The 26,414-nt window shown below is 41.2% G+C and overlaps 1 protein-coding gene across 3 annotated transcripts in view; it reads right to left on the minus strand.

The window, feature by feature from the left end:
- Nucleotides 1–245: 245 nt before the first annotated feature.
- DNAJB6 (DnaJ heat shock protein family (Hsp40) member B6) overlaps nucleotides 246–26,414 on the minus strand; it is a 99,466-nt gene continuing 73,297 nt past the window's right edge. For 2 of the 3 annotated variants that reach the window (XM_075922747.1, XM_075922746.1), the window contains exons 9-10: nucleotides 10,924–11,124; nucleotides 246–1,828 (exon numbers count right to left, since the gene is read on the minus strand). In XM_075922747.1, the coding sequence (XP_075778862.1) occupies nucleotides 1,746–1,828; nucleotides 10,924–11,124 (284 nt within the window). In that variant the 3' untranslated portion in view covers nucleotides 246–1,745. The remainder of the gene's footprint in view (nucleotides 1,829–10,923; nucleotides 11,125–26,414) is intronic. The other variant, XM_075922748.1, reaches the window with a different exon arrangement.

Here is a 26,414-nt window from a genome sequence, read left to right on the forward strand (position 1 = left end):
TTAGCAATCTTACCTGTTTTAAGTATAGGGAGCATACTATCTAAAACTAGCATTTACTTTAAGTGTTCCCACTGCAGTATGTCCACCATAAGTACAAAGCTACATTACCATGTTCGTTGTTGCTAAAGAAATCATTCCTCACGGGTACTTGGACTGTCTTATGGCCACAAAGCCTCCATTTTTTTAGTACCCTAAAACTTAATTTAGGGATAACCATTTTGTCACCAGTTAAAAATGATAAAGAATAAGGAGAATTGTCTTTATTTTTAAATATTAGTAACACTGCACAAAACAATTAAGTGGTACTTTCAAGTGACAAACAAAAAACAGCCTGTTCTCAATCTTAAATTTCAGATAAACCTAATTTAAGTAGCTTAACAATCTGCATAAGGTTACATTTTCCTTATTCAAACATTATATGCTAAACCATCCAAATAGTGTGGATTACCAAGATTTCTTATATTTTAACATTCTACAACAGCAGATTTTATTTTTTCTGCAAATACCAAAGATGAGTGAATTTCTCTAAGAAATTTGGGTTTCCAACAGTGTCAGGTTTAGAGTCAGTTACATCACCAACATACTGACAAAAGGAGCCAAGACAAAAGAACAAAACAAAAACATGGCTGATAATTACTATTTATAGGTTGAAAAGTACAGGCAGCACACTGGCAAGGAACATGCAGGGAAGCAGTTAAGACAACAGAAGGATTCTACTGAGAGCTCAATTAAAAGATTAGGAGAAGCAGTATATCATGCACATGAAACAGTTATAGGAAACAATCATGGCATACTCAAAATATTGCTTTTAAAGTGAAGGAAATGTTTCCAAATTAAAAGTTTAGTCCTGCAATATAACTGTGTATATTACTTTCCTCTTGTGTGACTGATACTCTGCATATACATGTCTACAAATAATTACTTGGCAGAATCATATGGAATCTGAAAATATGTTCAGGATCTGAAATCCACTCAGCAGAAACTAAGTGTAAATTTAAAATAACTTTTAGATAATTTATCTGGAGAGACTTTTGATGAAAAACACTAGCAATTATTTCAGCAATTCACCAGGAGTCTACCATGCATAACAAATCAGTATGAATATTTACATGATATCAGAATCACAATGGCTTTCTTAAATCACCAGATACAACTTTACAATACAACATACATGTGACAGCATATTTAATTATCATAACCATTGTTATCTGCCTAAGTTAGAAAAAAATTAACAAAATCCAATTATGAAGTTTGCATTCTTACTACTAGATTGATTCTTAAACCAAGTTTCTAAAGGCTTAATCCTACTCCCACTGAAGTCAATGGCAAAGCTTACTGATTTCTATAGGAACAGGATCTAGCTTTAACTCAGGTATTTCAACCCACTGAGGATAGTAGACAGAGACATTGTTACAACCCCTTATATCCTAGAGGAAAACACTAGACTACAAGTAGATCTAGTTGCCAGGAAGATCGATAAGTGATTCTGTAAGATTTTTCCAAACTTCAAATACAATGCACCTCTAACCAAGACTAGCCTACTTCAAAGTCCCCAATCTGACCGGCAAAAAAGCCACTGTGCTGCTAAAGGGTAATACAGTGCAATTTTAGTTTAGTTTTAAACACGAGGCATCTTCCTTACTAACAGTGGATACAATCGAAAAAAATATACACAAAAATGTGCTCAGATGTAAGGATAACATATGGTGTCATTGTCAAGGTACTGAGTATCGGTGAAGTCCATTTTAGTGAATCCCTTTGGTTGGCTTCTTCTTCTTCTGTTCCTCTCTCTGCTTCTGCTTCCTCCTCTTGCTGCCTTCTTTGTGTCCTGAGGAGATATGGCTGGTAAAACACTATTCAAAATACTCAATTGACTTTTCCTTTATAAATGCACACATTCTCTGAATGGTTTAGATATTCCTTCAAGATGACTTGGTCTAATTTGGTTTGTTTCTTTAGTGACCAGTTTGACACAGTCTAATGCAAAGCTAAGGAAGAAAAAGCTTCAGTATCTTTGAAGTTTGGAAAGATGCAATAAAAACATTCACCAAAGGACTTCAAAGCCATTCAGGAAGATAACTTACAAAACAAAGAAAAAATAAATAAGCTTAGCAAATATGTAAACAATGTTACTGCCTGTTCACAGCAGCTGAAATTACCATAGTATTTGCATTACGTCTTCCTCATGCTAATGCCAGGTCCACTCTACAGAAGAAGGTTGGCTCAAGGTACACAATTCCAGCTACATAAAAAACATAGCTGGAGTTGACGTACCTTAAGCTAAGCTTCAACACTATCCTCACTGTGGGAGATCGATGGGAGAAATGGTCCCGTTGACCTCCCTTACTCCTCACAAGGAGTAGGCATACTGGCGCCAATGGGTGCGCCCTTCACATTCAATTTAGCAGTTGTTTACTAGACCTGCTAAATCAGATGCTGGAAGATCAACCACCGCCACAATGATCTTCCCACAAGTGGAGATGTAGCCTAAGGTTAGCAAATACTAATTCTGAGTAAATAAATGATATGCTAAATGAGCCCATTGCATTTGCTGAACTTCAGCCCTGTCCTGGCTTCATCAAGTAGTTAAGTTAGGCAGATTTATATTGTAAACCTTGAGCAAGAGGAAAAGGATTGAACTACTAATGAACTCAAGCAACTATGTAATTTAACTTCGGGGAGCATATGCAAATGAAAATTGTTTTTGCGGCACTATATTTTTTTTCCCATGGTTTTCCATCAGGTCATGTGATCACACTGCAGGAGCAACTCTAGCCATTGCATCAGTCAAGAGTGGAAATTATTTGGCTCAACTTCAAAATTGCCCCTCTAGAAGTTAGTGCCTGGGGCTGACTGCCCTGCTTGCCCACTCCTAGAACTGGCATTTCACATTTTCACACAGAACTAAGTGTTAACCACCATGCTTTACAACCTCTCTGTGGGCTCTATTTTTAAGTCCTCTCATAAGTAGAGCACAATTAAATCCATTGGAGTTTTGCCCACACCCCAACTGTGGTACTTAAAAGTAAGTTTCCAGCTCTTGGTCACCAGAACCACAGGATATTCTTTCGGGCCAAATTCACTTCATGGACAAGCTCATAGTTTTTGAATTCACCGGAGTTGCACCAATGGTGAGTTTGTTCCTTGGCTATTATTTCAGTTTTTATACTGTGTACAGCAGCATGATTTCATCATGTATGCTTAGTGACCATAGGATTTAAGAAACTGTGCTCCTTATTTAATAGATCAGCCATGTGCTCTTAGCCTGGGAAAGTTGAAGAGGAAACTACGTTTGCTGTGTAAGGGTAAAACACCCAGCAGTGTTCTGACTATAATTTAAAGAGATGCTGACAAGAGTCTTCCTATTCAAGTGCATCATGCCACCTTGATGTCCACAGATGCTGCCATTACAGAGGTGACTGAACATATGCTTACTATTAAAAATGAAACTGTCATTCATATTTTGCTTCATCTATTAAAAATAGCTCATTCTGAAAGTCAAGCCCTTCAACTGCACTTGACTGACAATTGGAAAAACTCCTTGAGTTGCCTTATATCTATCTGAATGCCCCAAGCTAGCAGCCCCTTTGGAATAGAGGGGAGAAGACAATGCGGAATAAAGTGGTCAGGTGAAGGATCTCCTATAAAAAAGAATCAGTTAGCAAAGGGCTGCATTCACAGGATTTTTCCTTTTAGTGAGAAAAAGCAAAATGAGTAGCACAATCAGCCACTCCAAACTAGTCAGTTTAATGACTACATTAGCAAAGATATTCTGAAAGGAACCATTACAGCCTAACGATTTTACACCCTTATTCTCATTTTTCCTTCACAAAAGACTGTCAGTAATTCAGAAGAGGCTTTCACATACAGGTGACAGCTGCTGAAGTTGATATTGCATTACATGGCTTTTAAAAAGCACGCATTCAAAAACACTGAAAGGAACCCTGTATCGCTTAACCAGGATGCAGCCAATGTAGTATAAATTAACTTCTTGTAAATGGACACAATATGCTTCATTACGTAAGTAACTGACCAAAACTAGCACTAAATGTTATAATAAAGAGGCACTAAGAAACTGGAAGACTGATGGCTAGTCTCTGGAATGATCTCTTGTGGGAAACAACGGAAGCCCTATCACATGACCCATATTAAACTCGACTTCCAAAACACTACAGCAAGGCCCACTCCTGGAAAGGCAGGCCTGATGGGTCTTCATCCCAGAAGCTTAGAAATGGAGAAGTAGTCCTTTTCCCACCAGCAATGCAGGCCAGAATCTCTGCTGGGATAAATCAGCATAGCTCAACAGTGAGTGGTATTAGGGTGATTTGCAGCAGCAGAGAATCTGAACTGAACAGGCAGAGGAATTCCTAGTGAGACATGGTGCTCAGCCCTTTAACTCTTATAGGAATAATCCCACTGACCTTTCCAATTGAAGCATATCTAGTAATCTTCAATGAGATGCTAGATTGCCCCCAAAGTCAATGGGAAACAAAGCTATTTGACTTACCAAGCAGTAGAATTTCACAGCTGGCAGGCAGATGACATATCGTGGTAAGATAATGACACTGCTGCTTCATTAATGTTAATGTTTGATTAATTCAAAATACTTGTCTCTGGAGAGTCAAAGACATGGTCAGAGGCCAAGGTAAAGCAAGAAGAGGAGAAGTCACACAATTAAGATTTGGTGAAACTGGCTCAGGGTTTTTACAGTCTCTCTTCCGTCAAATATTTTGTTTTGGGGCAAACGGGGGAGAGACGGAGGAACAAGGGGCAACAGAGATGTGAGAAAATTCTCACATACAGAAACTATCAGGTACTTTTTCTAAAAGTTAGGCATCGCAACACAGAGAGTACACAAGGCCAGGGAGGCTGTAAAGAAAGCTTGCAGATCTTCACAAAGCCTCAATATGCAGAAAATAGGCCTATTTAATACAGGTGGCAGCTACTAACTTGCCATTCTCTTGCTTTTATCATGCCCTGTCACAAACAGTGCCAGTTACATTATCTATAGTGCTTCACCTATCTGGAACTGTAGCCCATTCCTAGAATCTGGAAACCTGTGTTACATGCCACTACCTCCTCACCTGAACACCGCTGCTCTACAAAGCTTCCACCTAATGGAAGATTTCAAAAGACTGTGAACGCTGCTTTACCCTTAAAAGTCTACTTAAGTAAAACTGAAGCTATAGAGTTCAAACAACTTCCCCTGTCATAGAGCTCTTCTGGGACTTGGCAGCCCCTTTCCTTTAGTCTTTCCAGTGCCCTGGGTCCTCCTTTTAAATGGGCTTCAGAGCATGCAATGTTTCTGAATCTCCCAAGTGAATGGAACAGATCTATTTAGTCTAGGGCTTCAAAGCACACTATGCCCTTGGGAAACACAGAGGAGCGTATGGACAGTGTTTACCCAAAAAGTGCCCGGGAGAGAGCGCTACTATCCAGCATCTCTGCAGTTCTCTTCACCAACACAGAATCAATGGGTATGGGGAGGCAGAAGTGGGAGATACTGTGTTAGGCCTGCAGATCAGTGGGATAGTGAGAACAGCCCCATTCCTTCTCCCCTTGGCCTGCAAAAAGAAGAGTAGGAGCAAGTAGATTGGGAGGCAGCAATGAGGATCAATGAACTCAGCAGGCTAGTTTCACTGAGCATAACTAGCATGAAGTGCATCTCCTAGAGCAGTTTCTCTTCCTCTTCATGTCCCCCAGCTCATTGTGGTCAGCAGCAAAGAACACATCCTGATCTTTCATCATTGGCTTTATCACAGACTCCCAGAGAAGCAGGGGGTGGTGAATCAATCTTTCCTTGGCTCCTAGTTGGCAGCAATACTCCCTGGCTGCTGTTACAGCCTGCTTGAAGTATAGTAGCAGCTGCTCTCCTATGTGGGCAGAGGGTGGGCAGCTCAGCCAATGGATTCAGTCACTGGCTCACTGCCTTTAGGCCCAGATGGTACTATGCTCAGACTTTCATGAGGTAGAATCCCCCTGCCCAACCACTCCCCAAGAAGTGGAATAGCAAGGGCTCAGTTCAGTACTTGGGGCTTCCTAGGCTGACATGACTCTGGAGGGGATTAACCTATAGATAGATAATGTTTTCTATTATTTTGCTTTCACATATGTGTGATTATTTGACATCCAAACACATTAAGTGCTAGCAAAGTGTGATTTGAAGGTTACCATTAATTACTTGATATTCACACCTTCCTACAAGCCATTAGCCTCAGGCCTAAGTTATACCAGGAAAAAAAAAAACACAGGTCCAATTTGATTCTGAGAGACAGCGCAACACCAGGAGGGTGTTTAACCTTCAGCACAACACAAGCTATAGAAGGTCACTCTCTAATCTAATTCTTGCACCAAGTCCAGAACTTGGTTGAGCTGGAGTGTATCATTTAGGAAGACAACGATCTTATTCAAAGATTTCAACTGATATGGAATGCACCTCATCCCTTGGCAAATTGTTTCAATTGTTAACTACCCTCATGGCTCAAGTGCTGTACCTTATTTGTAACCTGAGTTTACCTTGCTTCATCATCCAGCCATTTCAAGTAATTTAGCATCACTGTTTAAATTAACAGGCTTTTAAGGACACAAAAATGCTTTAACTGCCTATTCAGACCTTCCCTTTACATTGTACTCCAAGGTACATGTTACCTACTCAGTCAGCCTCGCAGAACTTCCATGAAAATATGACCTAAACAAAGCCTATTTCCTACCTTTTGCAAAGCTGATAAGAACAGATACTACACACTACTAATGAAGAAACCCTGTCAATGTTTTTAATTCACCCTGGGTAAGCAGAAACTTGCAAGGCTACACAACTTAGGAAGCTCTATATGCACAAGAGATTCACCAACTTATTTCTCTACATGAGACAGTTGTGCAGGGGGATGCCACCACCCTCATAAGCAAAGAGCAGTGCCTGAAAGTAACTTTTTCTGAGCCAGGATGGGAAGCAGCAAGCCAGTACCAAATCCACTGGCCTATTTTCCCAACCTATATTCACACAGGAGTGCAGCTGCTACCATATCGCATTCAGGCATGCAGAGTATTCATTCTGCTCTATCCCTGCCTCTTAAGGATCCCTGGGCTGGGGCTCCATTCACATCATCTTCCACAGTCTCACTCTCACCTCCCAAGAAACCCAACAGCTCTGCTTATAGATTCACAGAAACCCAGTAACTCTTCTCATGCAGCTTGCCAAGCATTTTTTCCATCTATTGTACAGTCAAATCAAAACACTTTGGTAAATTCTAGAGTAATAAGTTGGGGAACCCTATATTATTTGGTAATTTTACTACTTAGGTATGTAATTCATGATATTTGCAAAGAAAGATTGCATTATGGATACAGTAAATTCTAGTAACTTGATTTCTCAGCTGAGGAATCCATGCCAGAATTAGATCAAGATTAGTTATGCTGGGTTTTTAAAAATGGTTTCCTTTTCAGTAATGCTAGCAGATGAAAATGGGTATCAAGTAATGAATGGATTAGGGTTTAAGATATAGGTTAATACAAGATACTTTATCACTCAAAAGGGAAAAACAAACTTTGCAGTATTAATTTACAAGTTAAGAACTTTTAATTTCTATGTATTAATTGAACACTAAACATTAAAACATTCAAACAATTTCACTAGGAAAAGTTCAAACTTGGATATATCTGGAAGGTATCTACACTATACAAATATCAAATGAGCTTGTTCAAGTTAGAGCAGTTTGAGGTAAATGTGGTTTCAACATGGATTTTCTATATTCTAATATGCAGTTAACCCAACTATCCACTAAAATAATTAGTGATGAGAGATTTAACACATTTCTTTAGGAAAGCAACAAGGAGGTGATAAAAATCGGAGTGCAGATTTCTTCCATCCCAACACCTTTCACCCTAATTATGTTCAGTTTGTGTGACAAATTGTCCCACTGAATGGGAAATTAACCTTAAATTTCTCCCAGCCACACTTACCAGGGATTTTTTTTAAAAGGTTTGCAACAATCTTCCATGATGGCCACAAATTGAATCCCACTTTTAGCTTGAGCAAAAATGGTTAAATCATTTTACCTTAATCTTATTTTAGGTGTTGTGCTGCAGCAATGGTTGTCAAGCTGTGGTTTGTCTCCCAACTGGTAGCCTATGGATATTAGTTGGTGGTAGCACTGTTAACTCCACCTCCTCATTTCAAAGCTGATTGATGTCAATGGTACAGCTCATTGACTTCAATAGGCTTTGGATCTGGTTCTAAAACATGCCAACAGTACATTAGTTTCCTAATATTTTTCCATGAGAACATCTGATGTATTTTCCACCGTGATGTTTGGGATCCCAGACAGAGTGGAGATTATCTACATAATCAAGGACAGGAGGGGCACCAGGTGCACACACAGTCCACTTCTTATCGTAAAGGCTCATTATGGAGCGGTTTATAACCAAGCAGTAAGAAATGCACTGACAAACTTCAAATAAAATGTTGAAATAGAGAAGGGTGGGAGTTGTTTGCTTTTTAACTTTGAATCCTACCACGTAAGCCTACAAAACAACTTCTTCAGTAACCAGTCTACTAGGGGAACAAGCAATAGGTGTAAAATGATTACAGAAGGACAGAGAAATCCTGAACCCCCTAAAGTCAATTGCAAAACTTGCTTTAATGGGGCCGGGATTCCCCCATACTACGTGTCCTTCCACCTGTTGAATAAATACAAAAAAGTGGCAAGGGATTGTGTGAGAGCTGATAAAGAGCCCGTATAGCAGAGAGCGACCAATTAGTCATGTTAGGTCTCTGTGCATATTTACTTACTTTAATTACAGATTAGGACCCATAGGGGCATAAGGAGATTTACTGATCAGAAAACACTATGTAAATGGTGTTAAGATGGTAATAAAAATTCAAATAATTTTTTTTTGTCAAATTTGAATATTGCTTAGAAAGTGTTCAAATGGTTTCCTCTAAATGCAATGGGAACTGAATTCCCTCAAAAGGACAGATCTAGGGCTTGGGGGGCAGGGGGGGGGGGTGTCACAGACACAGGGGACAGTCACACAAATCAAACCCAGATCTTCAGCTCCAGGATTTGGTTCAGACTCATCCCTACAAGAATTTTTGCTACATCATATATACACACATTAAAGGCCAGATTCTGCAGTCCTTATGTAGGCAAAACTCCCAGGCTACATCTACACTTCCAGAATAGTTCATTCCAAAATAACTGTGAATAGTTATTTTGAAATAAGATATTTCAGAACACCACATCTACATTGCAGGGAAGCCTCAAAATTAGTCTGAGGCAGGCTTCCCTAATGTAGATGTGCTATGTCAATTTAGAGCCCTAGGCGGAGTATCTTAAAATGGCTCTGGTAAGGGGCTATTTTGAAATAGCAACAGTGGAGTGTCTACACGCCTTATTTCAAAATAGCTATTTTGGAATAGGCATTATTCTTCATAGAATGAGGTTTACAGAAGTCGGACTAAATTATTTCGAAAGAATTGTTGTGTAGATGCTCGCATAGTTATTTCGGAATAACGGCTGTTATTCTGAAATAACTTTGCTGTGTAGACACGCCCCCCTCCCCGAGACTACTGGATCAAGAAAAGGTAGTTTCTCAAATATTCCCTCATTTGTGCTGATTTCCCAACCTAAAGCAGTCATGTGCTTGACATCTCTTGGGCTGCAGTGCAAGACAATGTCACAAGCAGAGGATCATAGGTGGAAAAACATGGCAGAGGAGGAACTTGAGAGGAAAGGGTTTTTGTCCATCAACGTTGATGAGCAAGGAAATAGGATCCGTAAATAGAAGTATTCCAGTCAACATTTTTGGCCTTTCATGTATCATCACCACTTCTATTAGGCCCTATTAAAGTTAATTTGCTCCTGAAGGCAAAACTGTTGAAAGCTATGACAGTTAGCCTGCTTCAACACTGCTGAAAAAGACCCTTTATTTGAGCCACTAAAATCCGCTGTCCTTAGAGTTAGCTGGAGATTTGCGAACCCAACAGGGGTTTTGAATGCTTGAGACCTGCAGAACCATATTCTATGCATGACAAAGGTCTCACTAGTCAGAAAAACTGAAGTTGTCGAATGGATTTTGTTGTCCAAGCTATAAAATGTGCTGAAGAGTGGGGAAATCTAATCAGATCTAGAATTTGATTGAGGACTAGATCACATGGTCAAAATTATGGCAGAAAGTAACAGTTGTTGGGATTCCTTATTTTCCTTTGGAGGCGGCTCAATGCCTAGCACTAAAAATCATTTCACATGACAAAGCACAATCCATGCAAAGTATCTTTGGTATATCCATACTACAACAGGGAGCGAAGCTCTCAGCCTGGACAGACAGACTTGTGCCAGCTTTGCTCATGCTAGCATCCTAAAAAAAAAAAAAAGGAGCATGGATGTTGAGGTGCAAGTGGAGACTCAGAGAGATGGCTGGGCTGGAGTGCCACAGCAGCCACTTATACCATGCTAGCGCAAGTCTGTCTACTTGGGCTCAGAGGCTTGCTCACAGCTGTTGTGTAGACTGACTGTTCCCAGAATTCCAACTTCCAGAAACAATATTCAGTTGCTCAAGTCTGGACTTAAGTCTTATTTGGAGAGGGAAAACCCAACATTGTTTTTAAATAAATATGAAGAACACTTATTAGTTAAGGACTTTCCTGTCTTCAAAAGGCATTATGTTCTGCTCATTCCTACTGGATCATACTTCCATCCTCCTTTGGAGGATGTGCCTTATCCCTCCAGGACATTTGTGAATCTAGACTAAATTATGGAGCGCATCTAGTACAGAAAGAAACAAGACAAGCCAGTATGTGTTACCCGCTGGGGAGCTAGCTTTAAATCAGTATACAGCAGTGCTTTCTTTCTTGGGCTTTTGAAGTTTCCTTTTGACTGACTGAGTCGTTTTCTGTACATTTCTCATTAACCTTTATGTGCACACCTGAGGAATAAAAAGGGGTCTCCAGGCCGCTTGTAACCCGAGCTCTATCTTGTTCTTCCATCTCATCATTATGATAGGTATGTTTGGGGAAAGTGGCAGGCTTGTGGGACTTCAGGGGGCGGCTATTGGTAGACTGGAAAGGCAGGGCATGTTGTCCTCTACGGCTGCACTCCTCGGCAAGAGCTTCCTCGTCTGCCACACCTGAAAAGCATACAAGTCAAGAGAAATGAGCTGGATGCACATCAAGGCTTTAACTTAACCTGAAACTACTGGAAACCAGGCTGAAAGTCAGGAGCCACTAAGTTACACCCTGGTACTGACAGACTCAATCTGTCGTCTTGAGCAAGACTTTTAAACTCTTCATACATCAGTGTCTCCATGGGGAAGACAGGAATAATATTTCTGTCTACCACCCAGCCATGTTACTGCTCTATGAGCTACTGCACAAAGTCTGGAAATGTCCCCTTCTATCCCTCCCCTGCCAGTTTTACCACAAAGGTTCCACCATAACAAAAGTTACCCTGCCAGATTCTGGCAGACAATCAAGCTACTGGTGCCCAATTGTGTCAGTCTTCCTGAGCAGCAGCGCACACAAACCGAGCCCCTCCGTACTGAATTTATTTTTTAATGTTGCAACTCAAAAGGCCCTCCCACTCCTGCTCTAATGGAAGCTCCACAGACAGGGTAAGTGCCATCTATCGCCAAGAAAGAAAGAGTCCAGTCAGGCTGACTCTAGGACAGAGGGTGAATTTGGGTCTTAGGAGGGAATGGAGCAGCAACTCTGAAACTAGAGAATGAAAAGTAAGAAGAAAGATCATCTGGAGGGAGGAAATAGGGTTGAAGAGGAAAAAGTGGGAAGAAAGATCTTGCAGGGTCCACTGCAGGAAGGGGCTGCTCCAGCCTGACTGGAATAGCCTTCTGCCTGTAGTGGGCTTGGCCTGGTGCACCACAGGCAGCTCCAGCCCAGCCATGGTAGGCAGGGAGGCAGCCTTTCTGGTCCATCTGGCTAGAGTGGCTCCCTGGACTGCCCCTGTCTAATCGGTCAACAAGTTAAACAATGTTTTAACCTGTTAGCTAGTTAAATGGGATTTTACATCCTTAATGCGCCCGTCTGCACCCCCCCCCCCCCCCCACGGAGAAAAAACATGATGGAAATCAAATTAAAAATTCATGAAAATATATCAGAAAATCTCCCATAGTGGTGGGACTTGAAGTAAATTTGCTTTGCTTCAGGAGCTGTGACATCTATGCAATAAAGCAGAGAATTCAGCTCCTTTTGCTGGAGCTACCAGATGAAGCAACATTAGCAGTAAACACACCAAAAGGAAACTGGAGGAAAAAATCTTCAAGCACAGGAGGGAAAAGATACAGAAAAGCTAACAATCTATAATGAAAAAGAAAGCAGAGGACTTGAATTAGATACAGTTACCTAACAGGGAAAATACTGAAGGAAAACAAAGGTGAATAGGTGAACAAAGAGGTATTTTGTTGACGTTTTATTAATCCAATTATTCATCACTTAATAGTTGAAAAATAGTGACGTATTCTATGCATCAAAACTGGTGTACCATATTCTAAGTTTTTTCAATATGGTTTCCTGCATCAGCTGTATAGGAATGGGTGTGTTGCATTAGTTAATGTCTGGAAAATGCTTTGAAGATGGAAAAGCACTAGTTATACAATAAGCAAGAACAGTAATCCACAGTCAGTTGTTATTCAGTTATCTAAGCAACTCTTGCGCTTTAAAATGGCTTTGGGATACTTTCACATGGAACGATTATTGTTCTTTTTAACTTGTCATTGTATATGGAGTGTTACTTTTTAGGGAGGGCAGGAAAGAGCTGGGGTGTAATTTTTACTCGTTTCACAGGACAATTCAGCATTGAGTCACATACAACTAGAATTCAACTCACGTGGCAGCTGTGTTTATCATACTTGTATTTGAGTGAATTTAGCTTGCCAGCAGTTTTGAACATATACCACATTATTGCCAGGAATATTATAAAGATGGCAGAATTGATCTGTCTGTGCTGTACTATGTTTTGGTTAGGTCTAGGCTGCCTTCATAGATATTTACAAACTTTGCTGTCTTTGAAAGAGGCAAACAAGAGGAAGACACAGAAAAGAAGTTGTGTGAAAAAAAGATGGATCTTTCCACATGGGGGAGCAACCTGGCTGTGCCTGTTATTTGGACTGCAGAAGAATGTAATTGGCGAGCTGTTCCCCAGCTTCTCCTGTGCTGACAATAGGAGATCCCCAACACTACGGCTTCACCTGACAAATTCAATAGCCTTGATCCCATGTGGAGCAGAGCACCTTCATCTACCATTGCTATGGAAAGCAACTGAGGGTACGCCTACACAGCAGTATTATTTTGGAATCATTGACATTCTGAAATAACATAGTCCACGTCTACACTACAAGCAGTTTTGTTATACTTGTAATTCAAAATAATGTTGAGCTGGAGGACTTCTTACTCTGACTCCTATAACCCTCATTTTACAAGGAGTAAGGGAAGTTGGAGGAAGAGTGTCGAAAGCCGAAATAAGCTATTTCAGCTTAAGCTACGCAATTGACGTAGCTGAAGTTGCATCGGTTATTTCGAGCTTAGCCCTGCTGTGTAAACATACCCTGAGTGTCCTCTGCACTGAGCAGGATCAGAGCCAATAACCAAACAAAGATTTAATTCAAATCTTTAGCTTCTCGCATAAGTCCTTGTGAAGGGATTAATGTCCATGTTATTATTTGAGATGCTGCTGTCTACATAGCACTTGGCTCAGGCACTTCTCACACATGTATCAATCCCATTACACCAGGCCAGCTAAGAGGAATGAATCCTTTTATAAAAAATGTTAAGAATAGAAATCCAACTTGGTGGGAAAGACCCATGTACTCATTAAGTGATCATGGCAGATCAAGGGCATTGATTTCCCAAATTACTTGGGGAAGTCAGTAAATGATTCCTTCCCTCCTACAAGAACAGACTACTCAGCTCTCCCTTTGATGTACATCAAAGTTCTCCAGCGCACATTTACAATTTATATCCGAGAGCAGACGCACACATTAGAGATGTGCATTACTCATTAATTGTAGGGGTTTTATGTTTGTGCCCCTTTCAGGAAAGGCTGCTTCATATCAGCTGAAATGAAATGGGCACGATTGTAAAAATGGAGGCAGGTGTTCAATTACCAAATGATATGCTACACGCATAGACTGAATTCACTGAACCATTCCAGCTAGGTCCCTGTCATATCCAGAATCCCAAAGTTTTTACTTTTAGTCAGCCAATATGAAGGAACAGTTTGAAAGGCATGGAATTCAGAGTACTGTGATCTCACTATGACTATGTCTAAAATATGGAGGTTTTCTGGAAAAAACTCTGCCCTGTCCAGAGAACGTGTGTCTGCTCTTCTGACTTTTTTTTTTTTTGGGCAGAAGATCAGATGCGCTCTTTTGGAAGCCCTGTCTTCCACCTCTCACGAGGAAGAAGGGCTCTTCCAAAAGAGCATATACAGGCCAAATTTCGGAAAAGCCTCTTCTGAAAAAAAAAAACCTATTAGCGAAAGGTACGCAAATTGTGCTCTACAATTTGTGTACCTTTTTCCGATAGATCAGGGTAGTGTAAACAGACTATGCGAGCAGTGCGCTCCTCAGAAACACCAACATGATTTTGTGCTCAGCCCCTTACACTCTAACTCCCCTATCCAGCGGTTACCCTTCCTTTTCCCTGCAGATCACTCCAGGAACTAGAGTCCAAGTCAGTTGGACTTTATGATTCTAACGCTTCTTGGCTCCAGGCTTGTGAAATAACATTTTACAGGTTAAAACTTAAGTGGACTAAAGTATGCTTGAAAGATGCCAAATGCCCTCAACTGCCACTGAATTCAATTACATTCTCAGCAAGAGACAGTTGTAGTCTATAGGGCTTTTATTTAATTCCACAGCAGATCCTCTTCCTAGGAGACCTCAGTTATACCAAGTGCTGAAGGACAGTGTTTAGTCAAAACTGCAGACTGGGATCCCAGAAATCTGGGTTTCTTGGACAAGTCACTTACTTTGTGCCCTCTCCCCCATCTGTAAAATTCTCTTTAGAGAATCTGTTTAGAATAAGTCATTTTGGAAGGACTGTCTTCAAAGAGTTTACTGCCTAGTACTTTCAGATGCTATATTGTGATAGCATACATGAGAGGATTTCTCTAGTACTCATTTGGGTTAGGGAAAACTACATAGCCATACCAAGAGCACATGGGTGTGCTACTACAAATTGCCACAGCTCCACTGAAGCCATCCGATTTCTCAGCTATACTAGTTGCTGTGTACCAAAAGTTGCACACAGAAAATTTCCTAATACCTGAGCTGCCAAAATTAAGTCAGCCACACAAGACAGGTTTCACCCTGTTTGAGGCTTATTGAGTGATTCAGCTGCACCTTAAGCAGAAAAAGGCTTAGCCTGCTGGAGGAAAAAAAACAATTAAATATTTAGGCATTGTCAGCAAAGAGCAAACCCAGCAAGGGATGTTTTCAAATTAGCTGAAGCCCCTCTCTTGCCTAGAAGGGAATGACAACATGCACTAGAACAGTACAGCTCTGGATCTGGAATGCAGCAAGACAGCACCAGTTATGGAAATAAATACTTTAAACTTATTTACAAGTCCAGCTTATGATCCTGGAATTAAGGTTTCCTCAAGGAATTTTGATAGTGTTTCCTGCATCCCCTCCCAACAAAGGAGCTCACCTAAATGTAAGCGTAGGCCAAGCCTACGCTGGCACTTTTACAGCACTAACTTTCTGGTTCAGGGGTGTGAAAAAACCCCACACCCCTCCCCCAGAGCAGCAAGTTATAGCACTGTAAAGCACTAGTGTGAACCAGGCTACAGTGTTGGGAGCCACATTCCCAGTGCTCTTAACAGTTTAAAGCTCAGCAAGGGGAGTAGCTAAGTGTAGACAAAGCTAGGGTTGCCAGGTGTCCGGTTTTGAACTGCACAGTCCAGTATTTGAGCTTTCTGTTCAGGACACAAATTGAAAAAATATAAATGTACTTTCCAAAGTAGACTGTGATGTAATGTCAAGCATGTCCGGTATTTTTGTTGAAACCATCTGGCAACCCTAGACAAAGCCCTAATTTAGTGAGTACTTTATGACAAGAAATTGCATTTCCTTATATCCTGACAAGTGCAGAGGTTCTCAAACGGTACATCAGGACCTCAAAGTGGGGTCCTAGGCCCCAGCAAGTCTGAAGCCTAAGTGAGTTTAGGTTACATGCTTCCCACTCAGGGCAGAAGCCCTTGGACTTCAGCTTTGGCCCTGGGCAGGCTCAGTCTTTGATTTCCCACCCCTCCACCCCCAATCCTGGGGTGGCATACAGGTTGGACATCCCTGATCTGGTACCCTTTGGACCTGACTGGTCCCGAACCAGTGGATTTACCAAACTACAGGAGTTGAGGGCTCTGCCAGGAGCACTGGCCTCCAGGCTGGCTCCCCTCCTGGTTGTTGCCCTGCTCCTGGCCCCCTAGTGGTGGCCAGCCTGGCTGTGTTCCCTGCACCTGGTGGCATCTGGGCTACCGTCCTCTCCTGGCACCCAGTGGCTGCCAGATGTGTTTACTAGTATGTTTACCAGTCTAACCCTTAGAATCAATTATTCATTATTTTGACCTTTGGTCAAAATACTTAAATAGTTTAAGAATATACAGGTTTGGCTGTATAGTTAGAAGCACAGAATTGCTACTACAGAAAGGCTCTTGGTGCTTGTCATATCAGAAAAATTAGAACCACAAATATAATGTATTTGAAGCTCATCTAATTAGGGCCAAATTCTATCTTCTGTTATAGCTAGTTAAATCAACTCACTAAGCAGAATACGGTCTAATAAATTGTGGGAACAAGGTTCTGTGATCTAGAAGGGAAAAACCTTAAGAAGTTCATTTAACCAGCAGAGGGCAATATTGCATATCAAAAGGAAAACTCACATCTGTCAAAACAAAAAATAGCTGTCATGCCTTTTATTTAAAAATAAATATATTTGTATCCAGTAAGTATTACACTTAAAACAGAGATTCTTTCACTAAATAAAAACTTTCAATGGGGATGATGCTATTCAGGCACATGCTTCATTTGCTTCTGAAAAACATTTCTTCCCCCATAACTCTTAAATTGAAAGTACTTAGTAATTAAGAGCTGAATCTGGTAAGTAACATTTTATGCAGGTAGGCAGTGCATTAGCAGTTCTGTCCCTTCACATACTTCAGTTGAATAACCAACTTCATAAGAGCTTGACAAAAGGTTTTAGAAGAGCAAGGAAAAAAGCGTATTGAGTATGTCACTAAAAAGTGAATGATTATTGCACTTTAGTCTCTTCTGCATTAAGAAATTTGCAAACACACCTTCATTTAGAAGCCTCAGTAGAATAATTTTGGTTAAGGCATAAGACTCAGAGGCAGGAAACCTGGGCTAGAGACTGAGACAGATGTCCAAAGTGACACAGGATCTGTGCCTTAGTTCCTTGCTTACATCATGTGCATACTGTGAAATTAAGTCTCCATCATACTCATCCAGGAACACACCTGCAATCAACCCTGATGCCAACATCTATACAGGCAATATCACAGGACCTAACCACATAAAGCACCACATCAGAGGTTCATTTAACTGCACATCCACTAATGTGATTTATGCCATCAAATGCCAGCAATGCCCTTCTGCCATGTATATTGACCAAACTGGACAGTCTCTACAAGAAAGAATTAATGGACACAAATCAGATATCTATAAAGGCAGCACACAAATCTGTTGGGGATCTTTTTAACTTGCCCCAGCACTCATTAATAGATCTCAGTCACCATATTGTTTTTCAGGCCAATTTTACAGGCCAACTCTACAGGAAAGCCTTAGAACTTAATTTACAAGTTTGATTCCTGTAACAGAGGTATGAATAAAAACGGTGGCTAGATAGCCTGCTACATTCCACATCCTAATGACATAATTTTTCTTTGGTTTTTTATTACCTTCTTTACCAGCTTCAGGTAGCATGGACACACTTAATTGACTATTTCTTTCCCCTTTTCTTCTGTATTTTCTTTCTCTCCCCCCATTCCCTATTTAGAAACCGGACCTTGAATAACTCCATTCATCTGAAGACGTGGGTTGTGCCCACGAAAGCTCATGATACCATCTACATATTTTGTTACTCTCTAAAGGTGCGATTAGACTATTTGTTGTTTAAGTTTTTCCAGTTACAGACTAACTTGGCTACCCCCTGAAGCTTGTGAAATTAAGTTTATCTTCACAATGCACATTGAGGTCCTTGGACAGAAGGTGATAGAAAATTTAGATAAAATTGTCATGTCCCTAGGCTCTGTGGACTAAAGTTTAGAAATAGGCCTCATTTAGCAGCCATATCTAAACAGAGAATAAATATATATTTATGACTACAGAAATTACATGGGATTATATATTCTCATTTCCTAACTGAGAGATTGTCCCAGCTTCAACACACAACATACATTATAATTCTTTTAAAGGGAAGGTTAAATTCCCCTCTACATATCCACATTTTAAAAAGGCAAGATTAGTATGAGCACTAACTAATCATGACTGGACTTGAAATTCCTGTAATGAAGCAGCACAATTTTACTTGCACAAAATTATGTAAATATGCAACACCTGCATTGGCAGAGAAACCTTAAAGGCATTGCACCATTTATTTCCTTTTCAGTGCGAAATAATGACACACAGTAAAATTACCTAAGCTGAAAGGGAGTTTATTCCTATATCGAACGATTAACATATGCTTGTTATTTTCTTACACTGTTGGTAATGTAACATCCTGTCTTGAGCAATAATAGTGCAGAAATTTATTTTTTAAGCATGGAAAGTACATACTCTTAGTATTAATGCTGTCAGGAGCAGGTACACAGTATGACACATGAGACAGAATGCACCAATTCATAACTAAACCAACAGTTATGCTGAGCCTCAGAAATTACAGAGCATCATAAAAGTACTTTAAAATGAAAAGATTATTTTTCCCTCCACCTTACTTATGTTCTTCCAGTGGTGCCCAATACATCTAAGCACCTTTGTTTAACATATTAATGTTCCTCAAGAGTTACAGAAATAACATGACCCATTAAAAGAACTCAGTGTGGGCTTCTCTGTCTGTTTGTAGAAATGGGGTCAAAACTAGAACTCTTTATTCAGGTATGGCCCCGGGAGATTTCACTCTTAACTACTGCTGGGAATGAAGTGACCAATAAGACTTTTTTTATAAAAAAAAAAAAAAAAAAAAAAAAAAAAAGAACATCCAGTTTTTCCTATCTAGTTATTTTTCCATCACTCTTAACAGTGCTACACAGGCACATTGAAAGGTGGACATCTCCCACTCAGGAGTACCTCTGATCCGGATAAGATCAAAAGTCCATGAGAACATAGTGGCTGCTGTAAAAATAGGGCTACAAATCAAAGAGAAAATAAAATTCCTAAAGGAACAAAGCTCGTTTTGCAAGCACAATTTAAAGCAATCTGAATATAAAGCTTTCCAAGGTACTGTTCATAGATATTTATATTAATAGTGGGATTTTTTTTGAGCAGTTAACTTCATTAAATAACTTAAAGACTTGGCTTGGTTAATTTGAGATTCTGCCATTCTGTTGACACTTGATAAAAAATAATTAGTACACAAGATGCAGAGTGGTGGATCTACAACCCATGAGCCTTGATTAACTCAAGGCACTAAGCACAAAATACCATCCGATGAGAGTTCTAGAATCAGTTAGCTCGATGAAACATTATGGGGCTTAGTGTTGCCCTAGAAATGTTAGCAGTTATCATTGTCCACTGTCTTCTCTTAAATGGGAAGCACATACGAGTTGCTCCGAGACAGGACAGAACAGAACTTTAGCAGTATAAATATCCTTTGGAAGTGCCAAGATTTATCTGAAATCAGAACTTTTAAAAGTTAATTTCAAACAAATCAGATCTATTAGTACAGCTTATTTGAGTAGACAACTTTTTTCATTGAAAAAATTACCAGAGCAGTCCTAGATTACTGTACACCGAAATCCCAAATTGATTCTTCTGCTCCCCTCTTGAAAGCCACTTTAAAATACATATATCTGGCAGATGAGGGCACAAACAGAAAGCAAACCACGTGAAGAATAGAGATACCCTGAAATTTACAGAGACAAAATTGTATCAAGGCCAATTTTTTTAATTTCTGATGTTGGGTGCTAAAATTGAACCAAATTTTCAGAGTTGCTACACACCTACAGGTTCCCTCGACTTCAAACGGGACCAAAGCAAACCCTAGTTTCCTCTAAAATTTGGAACTCACAAAGTGATTCCCCCTGAAAAAAGTACCCCCCTCCCAAGGCCATTAAGTTTTAGGGCTAACACTTCAAACAGATGCATGGAAAAAGACTGCTCAGGGTATACAACTGTAAAGCCTATTGTGCAAGTTATTTTGATTAATAATTGCTATGTCTGTTTTTTTAAAATTCAAGGACATACTATAATACTGCAGCAAAGCTCACCAGAATGAAGAGTTACATAATCCACTTAAGTACATGCTCTGCAGATTTCTGCCACACTCAATGGAAGCTAAGTTTTCATTCAATCTTCTTAGAAAAATGTAGCTTTGTGTTAGGCGGACAATTAATGTGTCTTAAAAAAATCCACACTGCACTCCTTGTTGTTTTTGCTTAAAAAAGACACTTGATATCTGATATGTCCATGTGAAATAAACAGCCATTTTAAAATCTGATAAAAATGCAATTATAGCTTCTTGGCCAAAAGGGCCTGAAATCATTCAGAAGCTATCCATGGAATGTTAGAGCAGCTGCTAAATCTGCACCATTATTTCTCATGGCAGCATTTCCACAAACTAACACACAGAATCCAAACAACGGTTTGCTTGCAAGAGCAATGTAATAAACCTTCCCATTTCCATGGAGCTCCTGTTCACTCTCTTTGTGGAAAACCCTTCACACATGAAATTCTTAAAGCACACAATTAAATTAATCTCCAGGCATTTATGTGATGCTCAGCAGTTACTGGTCTGGGTAGAGAGATATCAAAAGGCCTTCCTGTTTCTTGATCAATGTTCAATCCAGAAGCTTGCCCTCCCAGGTCTCACTCCATTCCTTCCACCAACAGAAATTTGCCCAATAAATACTATTAGTTCACCCATCCTGTTTCTCTACATCTCTTTTGGAAGGATCACCCTGCTTTCAATCCACACAACACTGCCATAGGAACTTAGACCTATCTAGGCCACTCTTTTCATCCACAGAAAGGGACTTCAACCACTCTGAATCCAGTTAATTTCATAAAATTGCTCTCTCATAGTGACCACCTTCCAAGCTTCTGACATGGGGACCTCAGGCAAGGAGTCACACCACATTAAATCCTCATCTATGCTGTAAGAATGCTGCTCAGACAAACTCCTTCTGCCATCAATCTTGCTCCATGTGCAACTGGGGTACCTTGGGAATTTCCCATTAGAGACAGAGCCAGGAAACCTTAGCAGTACGGGAATTCCAATGGCAATGCACCCACACTGTAGACTGAAGCAGGACTTTGACCACCACATATGAGCCAGCAGGGTGAGGGAAGTGGCTGAAGAAAATGTAGGAATGTTATTTGTAATCAGACAGGGAATGGAGAGATTGGCAGTTTTCCTTCACAACATTAAGTAACGAGAGGGAACAGCAGGGAATCTGGGACAACAAAAAAGGAGTGAAGAGTGATGAAGCAAGCACTGCTGTTCTATTTCTGTCATGGAAAGGCCATTGCTTCAGCATGGCTCAAGCACTGGGAAAGGGCAGGGCTCACTGCTTTTTGCTGAACAGAAACAAGGCAATCCTCCGCCCTTCAGGCTCAGAGCTGGCAATGGGCTCAGTCCTTTTATCTCTGACTTCATATCCAGCTACTCCCATGCCAGCTCATGCTGTTCCTACAGTCTTGACTTTCTGTAATGTTACAGAGAGGCAGGGAAACTCCCATTCTTTCCCCTTTGCTATCCCTCTCCTTTAACTGAGCAACTTACTCTGGTTAACTTTGCAGTAAACCCATCCTTTTCTTCACCTTATTGAGCAGCAATGAACTAATATAGAGAATACCAGAAATAGTGTGTTCACCTTAACAGACAGTATTTCTCAGCCAGCCAGCCAAATAAATTGCTCCTTAAAGACCAGACTCTGCACTGCAGTTGAACATAACTTGTATTCACCTGCTTGCCACTTTAAGTATTTTTAAAAATAAACAGATACTGAATAATATATTAAAACAAATTTCCAACTGCTTTATACCATGAAAGTTAAACAATATGCTGTGCAAACACAAAAATCAGCACTACCATAGCACAGTACACTACTATAAATACAGTAAAAGTCAGGAAGGTCCTGTTCCTGCAATGTTCTCTCTGAGCAGGTAATAGCAGGATAAGATAAATGCTGCCTATTTCATTTGCCTCCAGTGTATATTATGCTACTGCTCGTGGTTTCCATCTGACAGCATCTGATAACATTGAAATAGTGCAGCCTACATTATAGAGATGCCAGTGGGTGAGTAGTAAATGAATCTGAATTTACTCTTCCATTGCCAAAGTTTACTAATCAGAGGCATCATCTCTGCTGATGCTTTCAAACAGGAAGAATATTTGGGTCTGATGCCCTCAAGCAGCTCTTAAGTTTACTGTGAGCACAAAAAGAAATTAAAACTTGCATTATGAAATGTAGTGGCCTGACTTGGCAAGGTCTTAGAGAACCACATGCAGTTGTCAATCCTGTAAGAGCAGTCATAGTAGGTTTCAAAGAGGCTATTTTAGCTGTCCTTGTACGGAAGGAAGGTCTCTGAGATGAGGCATTGAGAGGGAGACCAAACATAAACCTGCATGTTTCCACTAATCAAGTACAGAGACTATTTTATTGATAGTCTGAAAACTCAAATGTGAAATTGCAAAACTATTATCTATGGTTTGTAACCTATCCCTTAAATCAGCTTCTGTACCCAATGATTGGAAGATAGCTAATGTAACGCCAATATTTTAAAAGGGGTCTAGAGGTGATCTCAGCAATTACAGACCGGTAAGTCTAATGTAAATACTGGGCAAATTAGTAGAAACAATAGTAAAGAATAAAATTGGCAGACACATAGAAGAACATAATGTGTTGGGCAAAAGTCAACATGGTTTCTGTAAAGGGAAATCATGGCTTATTAATCTATTAGAGTTCTTTGAAGGGGTCAAACAAACAAGGGGAATCCAGTAGATCTAGTGTGCTTAGATTTCCAGAAAGCCTTTGACATGGTTCCTCACCAAAGGCTCTTACGTAAATTAAGTTGTCATAGGATAAGAGGGAAGATCCTTTCATGGACTGAGAACTGGTTAAAAGACAGGAAACAAAGGGTAGGAATAAATGGTAAATTTTCAGAATGGAGAGGGGTAACTTATGGTGTTCTCTAAGGATCAGTCCTAGGACCAATCCTATTCAACTTATTCATAAATGATCCGGAGAAAGGGGTAAACAGAGGAGTGTCAAAATTTGCAGATGATACTAAACTGCTCAAGGAAGTTAAGACCAAAGCAGACTGAAGAATTTCAAAAAGATCTCACCAAACTAAGTGATTGGGCAAGAAAATGGCAAATGAAATTTAATGTGGATAAATGTAAAGTAATGCACCTTAGAAAAAATAACCCCAACTATACATATAATATGATGGGGGCTAATTTAGCTACAACTAATCAGAAAAGAGATCTTGGAGTCATCGTGGATAGTTCTCTGAAGACGTCCTAACAGTGTGCAGTAGCAGTCAAAAACGCAAATAGGATATTAGGAATCATTAAAAAAGGGAGAGATAATAAGATGGAGAATATCTTATTGCCCTTATATAAATCCATGGTACGCCCACATCTTGAATACTGTGTACAGATGTGGTCTTCTCATCTCAAAAAAGATATACCGGCATTAGAAAAGGTTCAGAGAAGGGCAACCAAAACGATTAGGGGTTTGGAACAGGTCCCATGTGAAGAGAGATTAGAGACTAGGACTTTTCAGTTTAGAAAAGAGGAGACTAAGGGGGAATATGATAGCGGTATATAGAATCATGAGTGGTGTGGAGAAAGTGAATAAGGAAAAGCTATTTACTTGTTCACATAATATAAGAACTAGGGGCCACCAAATGAAACTAATAGGCAGCAGGTTTAAAACAAATAAAAGGAAGTTCTTCACACAGCACATAGGCAAGGAGTTCCACAGATTGACTAAGGAGGTTGTGAAGGCTCAGACAATAACAGGGTTTAAAAGAAAATTAAATAAATTCATGGATATTAAATCAATTAATGGCTATTAGCCAGCATGGGTAAGGAATGGTGTCCCTAGCCTCTATTTGTCAGAGGGTGGAGATGGACGGCAAGGGAGAGATTGCTTGATCTTTACCTGTTCGATTCACTCCCTCTGGAACACATGGCATTGGCCACTGTTGGCAGATAGGATACTGTGCTGATGGACCTTTGGTCTGATGTTCTTATGATAGGCCACTGCTTGAGTTTAAGAATAATAAACTGAAGCAAAATGTCTCATTGGACATTGTCAGATTGTGTCCAAAAGGAACATTTTCTCTTGACAGCAAAGGTGGTTTAAATTGCATTTTGATTAATATCCTGGAGACTCTTTGCAGCAAATTCGGTGGTTCTGGTGCATGGCTGCAGATACCGCCACAGACCCACCAAGATATGGTAACTGTTGTGATCCATAGGTTTCCCTGCAGGGTTCCATGGGTCAAGATGATTGTGGTGTCCAGGAAGTTGGTGCTGATGTGAGAGTGCTCCAGAAGGAACTGAAAGAATGGGGAGTAGAAAGCTACCGTATTTTCCGGCATATAAGGTGACTGGGCATATAAGAAGACCCCCTAATTTTCTAGTTGAAACATAGGTTTTCGTCTTATACTCGCCGTATAAGACTGCCCCCCCCCCTTAAGAGGCCAACCGGCAGCGCCCCAGCGCCCCTCCGCCTCCCTGGCTTTGCTCCCGGTGTCCCTGGTCTGCTGGAGACGGTCCCCAGCAGACCAGAGGCACCGGGAGCAAAGCCGCAGCAGCGGCGGGGTCCCGAGCCTCTGAGGCTTTGCTAGAGCAAAGCCTCAGAAGCACAGCACCCCGCCTCCGCTTTGCTCCCGGTGCCTCTGGTCTGCTGGGGACCGTCTCCAGCAGACCAGGGACACCGGGAGCAAAGCCTCTGAGGACGCTGGCAGCGGGACAGCCGCGGCACGCCTGGGCTGCCCCGCTGCCGGAGCCCCTCCACGACTTTGCTCCGCGTCTTCCTGGTCTGCAGACCAGGGAGACGCGGAGCAGCTTTTCTCGCCCCAGAGTACACGGGCGGTGGGACCGCGAGGTCCCGCAGTCCGTGTCCTCCGGGGCGAGAAAAGCCCCGTTCGTACCTGCAAGTCGGGGACTGCCTGTATACCCGGCGTATAAGACGACCTCCGATTTTTGGGGGATTTTTTTAGCATAAAAAGTCGTCTTATACGCCGGAAAATACGGTATGTGGGAGTTAAGGTGGAAGATGAAAATACTGATGCATCTAAGGAAGTCCAGAATACACACCTAAAAATCCCTTCATTAAAACAAGGCCACTCCATCGGAGAAGTGCACACCCCTAATTATCACCTACTACACTCTGCAGGACCCTAAACAGGATATCAAACAATTACAGCCCACGCTTGAGGGGAAACCTTATCCTAAAAGGCATCTCTTCCAAACGAACCCCCAGCCCCACCTAGATCATCAGAAGCAAGCTCCCTACATACCAAGACACTGCTCAAAGTGGCACCAGAACACATTCAAAGTGATAGTGTAGACATACCCCAAGGGAGTAGTCAACCCACCAGTAAGACTATGCTTATTAAGTAATAAGTTGACTATAAGTTAGACCTCCCTGGTTCGGCACCCTCAGGACCTGATTGGCCCCGGATGAGGGATTTGCCAGACCAGGAGAGGCCATTTTGGAACCCCTGCCACCACCCTCCCTCCCCCAGACCCAGCCACTGACCTCCCAGCTGGCTCCCTGCCAACCCACTGAGTAGCCACTGGGCCACGTTGGGCAGCCTTGCCATCAGCTCCCTGCAGCAGCCCACTGCTTGCCGACCCTGCAGGGATCCTTACTGCAGGCTCTCCACCGGGACACTCTGGTCCTCCAACATCCATGCCAGACCATGGATGTTGCTGCAACAAAGAATTGCAGTTAAGAGAGTTTCAACCTGTACTCGCTCTTCCCAGCCCTTTGCTACCTCGGTGTCACAGGCAGCATGGAAGGGAAGCCAGCTGAAAAGCCAGCTACCCCCAGCACCATCTCCACAATGTGTACATGGAAGACAGAGCCACAGTGGTCCTGTACCCATGCGAGCCGGACTGTTCGCGCTGGCCCCAGAAGCTAACCCTGCAGCAGCTCTGCATTTTAAATGTTGTAAGAGCCCACGGGACTGCTCAGGCCCAGCTTGCGCTG

Source organism: Pelodiscus sinensis, chromosome 2 (assembly GCF_049634645.1).
Source record: "Pelodiscus sinensis isolate JC-2024 chromosome 2, ASM4963464v1, whole genome shotgun sequence".
Taxonomy (NCBI): Eukaryota; Metazoa; Chordata; order Testudines; family Trionychidae; genus Pelodiscus; species Pelodiscus sinensis.